The sequence below is a fragment of the Poecilia latipinna genome, unplaced genomic scaffold (genome assembly GCF_001443285.1).
Source record: "Poecilia latipinna isolate Pla-1442-1.1 unplaced genomic scaffold, P_latipinna-1.0 Scaffold1801, whole genome shotgun sequence".
Lineage (NCBI taxonomy): Eukaryota > Metazoa > Chordata > Actinopteri > Cyprinodontiformes > Poeciliidae > Poecilia > Poecilia latipinna.
The window spans coordinates 115,578-122,318 of record NW_015114417.1 but is presented as its reverse complement, the minus strand read 5'-3'; the positions used below and the strand labels follow the sequence as shown (position 1 = coordinate 122,318).

Genomic DNA, 6,741 nt, shown 5'->3' with positions numbered 1-6,741 from the left:
ATTATGATTTTACTGATTGTGTTGGACCTTCATGAACATCTTCATCATTTCACCCATATTTAGTGAACAGTTTCATTGATGAAGAAATGTCTTCACAGAGGGAGGAAGAGGAGCAACATTGGTGAGGAGGAGCAGCCGTCCTGCTGTGCTTCGTGTCAAGAGGTTCTGATGGATCCGGTCTCTACCAGCTGTGGACACTGGTTCTGCAGACGGTGCATCAGGTCCTACTGGGACCAGTCTGCTCCATCTGGACCCTCCTCCTGTCCCCAGTGTGGGAAACGACCCAGAACAGGAGCTGGACTGCTGACAGCCAATCAGAGCAGCTGTGCTCCAGGTGAGACTGAACACCTCCAATCAGAGCTTCCTTCTGTTGTCTGTTGAACCAATTCAACGTCTTTAGATGGGATTTGGAAATTCAAGGTGTTAAACGTCTTTCTGTGATCAATTATTTCAGCTAAATCTGTTTCCAGCTGTAAATGGATCGAATGTGTTCAACCAAACAACCTGCTGGGTTTGATTTAAAATGGATCTGTTTCAGTTGTTTATGCTTTAAAACTGAACATCACCTTTAGACTGGAGGTTATTTTGATTAATGAAAACAAAAAAATGGAGAAAAAAAACAACCTGCTGCTTTTACAGAAAGGGAGAAAGAAACCCTGATTTATTCTGACAGTAAATTACAGTTTATATAATTAAACATACATCATGTAGTAATTCTAACAATGTTTTTTACTTCTAAAGGGCTAAATCAGTCGCATGTTATTCTTTACAAACATCCAATTCAGTCTTTGACTCAAAATGCCGTTTTAAATGTGAAAACTACCTGATATAATGATCTGCTTCTCTGGCAGATTAAACCATTTCCTCTAGATTTCCTTCATTAAGACTGGAAATGCTGGGAGAAAACATTTTTCTATCTCTGCCTGTTTAGCTGCTGTTCATGGATGAAGGTCAGATAGAAACATCAAAATGAGGACATGATGCAGAAGAGTTGATGTTGCTTAAAGCTGCTACATTTAATGACTGTGTTTCTGTCAGCATTTATCTGATCTACTTTGTGCATCAGATCCTGACAGTGAACAGACAACGGCCACAAAACAGAAATCTGCTGTCTGACGACAGAACAATGTTCTGGTTCTGTGTATTAATTTGGTTGTTTAGCATGACATCCTGTGAAGTCAGAGACCTTATAATGATAACGCCTCCTAATGTTCCAGGTGGCTTTGTTCCAATCCAATTACAATAAATCATGTTTTTTACTTTGGTTGTCTTTTCTTCTATGTTTCAGCAGATGTTGTTCTGCAGGAGGTTCTAGAGGAACATAAGATCAGTCTAAGGAGGAGATGTGAATGTGTGACTGAAGGAAGTGATGAAACAGGAAGTAGAACCCTCCTCAACAGGATCTACACTGATCTCTATATCACAGAGGGATGGAGTGAAGAGGTTAATACCCAACATGAGGTGAAGCAGCTGGAGAGAGCTTCCCAGATCCAGAACCTCCATGACTCTCCAATCAGGTGCCAGGACATCTTTAAATCCTTCCCTGACCAACAAGAAGCCATCAGAGTGGTTCTGACCAACGGCGTCGCTGGTGTTGGAAAAACCTTCTCAGTGCAGAAGTTCACTCTGGACTGGGCAGAGGGCTTGGAGAACCAAGATGTCAGTGTGGTGGTTCTGCTTTCGTTCAGGGAGCTGAACCTGATCAGAGATGAGCACCACAGTCTTCTCTCGCTTCTCCATGTTTTCCACCCAACACTCCAGAAGCTCCCAGCAGAGCAGCTGGCTAAATGCAAACTTCTCTTCATCTTTGATGGCCTGGATGAAAACAGACTTTCTCTGGACTTCAACAGCAGTCAGCTGGTTTCTGACTTCACACAGAAATCATCAGTCAACGTTCTGCTGATAAACCTCATCAAGGGGAAGCTGCTTCCCTCGGCTCTTATCTGGATAACTACCAGACCTGCAGCGGCCAATCAGATCCCTCCTTCATGTGTTACCAGGGTAACAGAAGTACGAGGCTTCACCGATGCCCAGAAGGAGGAGTACTTCAGGAGGAGGTTCAGTGATGAAGAGCTGTCCAGCAGAATCATCTCCCACATCAAGAAATCAAAAACTCTCCACATCATGTGTGGAATCCCAGTCTTCTGCTGGATCACTGCTACGGTTCTGGAGAACATGTTGACCTCAGAGCAGAGAGGAGAGCTGCCCAAGACCATGACTGACATGTACTCACACTTCCTGCTGGTCCAGACAAAGAGGAAGAAGAACAAGTACCATGGAGGACATGAGACAAGTTCACAGGAGCTGATGGAGGCAGACAGGGAAGTTCTTCTGAAGCTGGGGAAACTGGCGTTTGAACATCTGGAGAAAGGAAACATCATGTTCTACCAAGAAGACCTGGAGCAGTGTGGTCTGGATGTCACAGAGGCCTCAGTGTACTCAGGAGTTTGTACAGAGATCTTCAAAAGAGAGAATCTGATCTTCCAGACACCAGTCTACTGCTTTGTTCATCTGACCATCCAGGAGTTTCTGGCTGCAGTCTACATGCTCCACTGTTTCACCACCAGGAACTCAGAGGTGATGAAGAAGTTCATGGGAAAAACATACAATCAAACATCTCTATATGGGTTGATGAAGAAAGTCATGGAGAAATCCCTCAGCAGTAAAAATTGCCACCTGGACCTGTTTGTCCGCTTCCTTCATGGCCTCATTCTGGAGTCCAACCAGAGACTGCTAGGAGGCCTGCTGGGTCAGACAGAGATCAATCCAAAAACCTTCCAGAGAATCATAGATAATCTGAAGAAAGAAAGAAACCTTTCATCCCCTGATAAACACATAAACATTTTCCACTGTCTGGTGGAGATGAATGATCTCTCAGCTTTTCAGGGGATCCAACAGTTCCTGAAATCAGAGAACAGATCAGAGAAACTCACTGAGATCCATTGTTCAGCGCTGGCCTTCATGCTGCAGATGTCAGAGGAAGTTCTGGATGAGTTGGACCTGGAAAAGTACAATACATCAGAGAATGGACGACTGAGACTGATTCCAGCTGTGAGGAACTGCAGAAAGGCTCGGTGAGTCCAGGACCATTTCTCAATACTCAAGTACGTTCTTGTGTTCTTGGCAAGTACAAATCTGCAAGAACAGTTGAAAGTCTTTTCTTGCCGAGTTCACAAGGATGCATCTGGCCAGAGTTCCTGTCACACAACTGGATGATTATTTTACAATAACTACTAAACACTGATTAACACATTTGTTTCCTTTATTATCATAATCAAGTATACTTTAATAAAATGCCAGCATAGAAAGAGACAAATACTGTTTTATAGGAATGTTTTAATAACAAAAAACAAGCAGATAATAAACCAATAACTCCAGGAAATTGATACTAAGACTATCTAATCCAGAGCAAATATTGCCAATATCTAATTGATGATGATTTTCAAGATGAGAAGACGGTGAAGAGGGATGGAGAGAATCTCCGGGAGCTTTTAGGAAGCTGGAAGTAAACCTGGAGCTGTAGTCTGTTCACCTGAAGAGCTGCCTGAATAAAACAATTTAGTATAAGGTCTCGCCTAAAAACCAATTAAAATGAGTTTTTGTGGCAATTAATAATGGTAAAAGTCCAATACATTTCTGTACTCACCTTCTCTATTCACCGCTACTTGTGGCGCTTTTCATTGTGGGATATCTTGCTGGCTCAAATCTGCAGAAGGATGCATCGATGCGTCCTCGATAAAATGGGCAGAGCAAGAACACATCTGGGTACTTTGAGCGACCTGTCGCGATAAACAATAAATCAATTAATCACAAGATAAATTAAAGTTATCGACCTCATTTTAATTTAACACAATCCTTACTCCCACCTCATGAACCATCCCTCATCTCTTGGAGGGGATGATTTCATGGCAGGAAAAAGCCGATGAGGATTTCAGGAGAAACTTCTAATTCTTCTTTGTCAGTTAGTCATGGCTGCAGGTCAAACAAGGGAGCAAACTACATGACTCACATGACAGTCCTTTAAGACAATTAGCAGATAAGCATTTTACCCAAGATGTCTTCAAGTCTCTTATACTATCACAGCTGCAGAAACATCTAAACATTATCTGGAAACTTCTTGAATGGAAAAACACAGAAATATAAAAATACAGCAGATATAATCTGTAAATAAATGGTAAAAAGTTTCATCAGTTCCATCAAAGACGACCAGAACAATCTGAAGATTTTTATCATGTCTGTCAAGCAGGTTGACTGTTGGACATGATCAGAACTAGAACCTGAGTTTAACCTTGAGTTTAATCCTGAACTGCAGAGATTCTGTGTCTCGTCAAACTCAGTAAATTCATCAAATGATGACTGTTTTATTTTAATCTGTTTATTTGATTTAATTAGAACTGACTTTATTTCTTTAATCACAGACTTGGTGGCTGTAATCTCTCAGAGGCTGAATGTGAAGTTGTGGCTTCAGCTCTGAAGTCCAATCCTCATCTGACTGAACTGGAAATAAGTGAGATAAACATAAATAAAGGGACAGGTGGAACCTCTGGAGTCTCTGTACGGAAGAACATTTGTGAGATTCTGGAGAATCCAGTCTGCAAAGTGAAGAGTTTGAGGTTTGTTTTCTCTACTTGTACAATAAAATCAGTCACTAAAATCTTAATACACTTTAGATTAAAAATATATATTCTGGTATTCAAAAATAACTCAAGATATCAGAATATAATTTCTAAGACTTTTGTACCTTGTAAATAAATTAGTTTTTATTTCAGACTTTCAGATTGTTTAATTTTGTTTCTCAATTTTTCTCACTATAACTGGAAAAACACATCTTGCAGAAATACAAAAACACAGCAGATATAATCCGTCAATAAATGGTAAAAGTATCAATCAAATTTTATTTGTATAGCACATTTCAAAGTGCTTTACATAATTCAAATAAAAACAGCATGACATTGAATAAATAGTGAGAAAGAGATTTTGAAAAAAGATCAAAACCATCAGTTCCATCAAAGACGACAAATGATGACATCACTTTTTTTTTTTTATCTGTTTATTTGATTTAATTAGAACTGACTTTATTTCTTCTCTCATCACAGACTTGGTGGCGGTAAACTCTCAGAGGGTGAATGTGAAATTGTGGCTTCAGCTCTGAAGTCCAACACTCATCTGATTGGACCAGAAATAAGTGAGATAGACATAAATAATAGCAGAACCCTTGGAGTCTCTGGACTGAAGAACATTTGTGAGATTCTGGAGAATCCAGTCTGCAAAGTGAACAGTTTGAGGTTTGTTTTCTCTTCTTGTACAATAAAATCATTCACTAAATTTTTTTTTCTGGTATTCAAAAACAACTTATCAAGATATCAGAATATAATTTCTAAAACTTATTTATCCTGTACATGAATTACTTTTTATTTCAGACTTTCAGATTATTGAACTTTGTTTCATTTTTTCTCACTTTAACACCTTGGACTTTGATTTTCAAATTAAATCAAAACTTTACTTTCATCTAAAGATAAACTGAGCACCAGCCTGGTTCTGGTTCTGGTCAGACCCAGTCTGATTCCTGTAGCTCAGGTTCTGTAGTGGATCCAGATGTTCTGACCTGAAGCTCCTCCAGGTTCTGGAATGGGTTCTGCTGGACAATCCTATCAGTTGTCCCTGTTGCACATCTTCCCACCACAGTTTTTCCTTCCATTCAACTTTCTATGAATAATAATTTATGAGATATGGAGGATATTTAGTTCCATTGTTCTCAGGCCCATCAGCCAAACATGTTAAGTTTCACACAGTCATCAGTCTGTCCACATGGTTGGATCCCAATAATCTGATCAGTTTCTGATGAATTTTCATTAAATGTTTAGATTACAATGGCTGCTGTTGGTTTAGGACTCAGGTCAGAGGAATATTTCACAGTTTCAGCTCTAAATGTTGAGGCTTGAATGGCGTTTTTCTGGGTTCCTCATTGGACAGACTGCAGTCTGGTTTTGGGACAGACCAGAGTCCAGACTTTGTAGATTTTCTGTCATCAGACGTTCAGAGTCTGGAAACAGCAGCAGTGATGACGGCTCAGCCTGCAGCGAATAGAAGCAGCAGGAAGTCGGAGGAACATCCAGAGAGGAAACTGACTGAGGGACGGATTCAGAGGGAAGTAGATGGAAAAGCTTTGATGCAGATCTGGGAGGTTGATGCAGCTGCAGACCTTCTCAGTGCAGCAGCAGCTGAGAACAGAAGAAACGAGGTTAGACACAGAAAGCCAGAGTCCAGTGCAGGCCCTGTGGGTTTGGGGGGCTTTGGGGGCCATTGCCCACCCACAGAGACAGCTGTGCCTCCCCTGGACTGGAAGCTGCTTGTTGTTTTTACCTCAGAGTGGCCAACTCTCTGTTATTCCTATATCGATTTGATACAGTGGGAGCTTCCGCACTTCCCATATCTGTGTCCTCTGTCACTTTTTTCATCAGTTAAAACTGTTTAATCCATTGTTAACACGTCGTAAGCTGTTTTTCCCAGGCGCCTTTAAATGCAACATGAAAGCTAAGACGCTCACGCTGGGTTTACACCTGTGCTGCAGCGAAGGAGACCTGCTGCTGTTGGTCTCCTTCCTGAACTGCTCAGATTAGAATCATGGCAGCAAAACGCAAAGAACTTTGCACAATTTTTCCCTCAAACTAACCAACTGAGTTGAGTAAAGCTGTTAGATGCAGGTAATGTTAGCTAAAAGATGACTAGCTAATAACAATA

The 6,741-nt window shown here is 40.8% G+C and overlaps 1 protein-coding gene across 7 annotated transcripts in view; it reads left to right on the top strand.

Annotated features, from left to right (window-relative positions):
* Positions 1-153: 153 nt before the first annotated feature.
* The window catches only part of LOC106934399 (NACHT, LRR and PYD domains-containing protein 12-like), a 23,283-nt gene continuing 16,695 nt past the window's right edge, over positions 154-6,741 (top strand). For 2 of the 7 annotated variants that reach the window (XM_015014267.1, XM_015014266.1), the window contains exons 1-4: positions 163-334; positions 1,289-3,074; positions 4,419-4,613; positions 5,097-5,285. In XM_015014267.1, coding sequence (XP_014869753.1) covers positions 169-334; positions 1,289-3,074; positions 4,419-4,613; positions 5,097-5,285 — 2,336 coding nt within the window. In that variant the 5' untranslated portion in view covers positions 163-168. Of the gene's footprint in view, positions 335-1,288; positions 3,075-4,418; positions 4,614-5,096; positions 5,286-6,741 lie in introns of all 7 variants that reach the window. The other 5 variants (XM_015014271.1, XM_015014268.1, XM_015014270.1 and 2 more) reach the window with 4 other exon arrangements.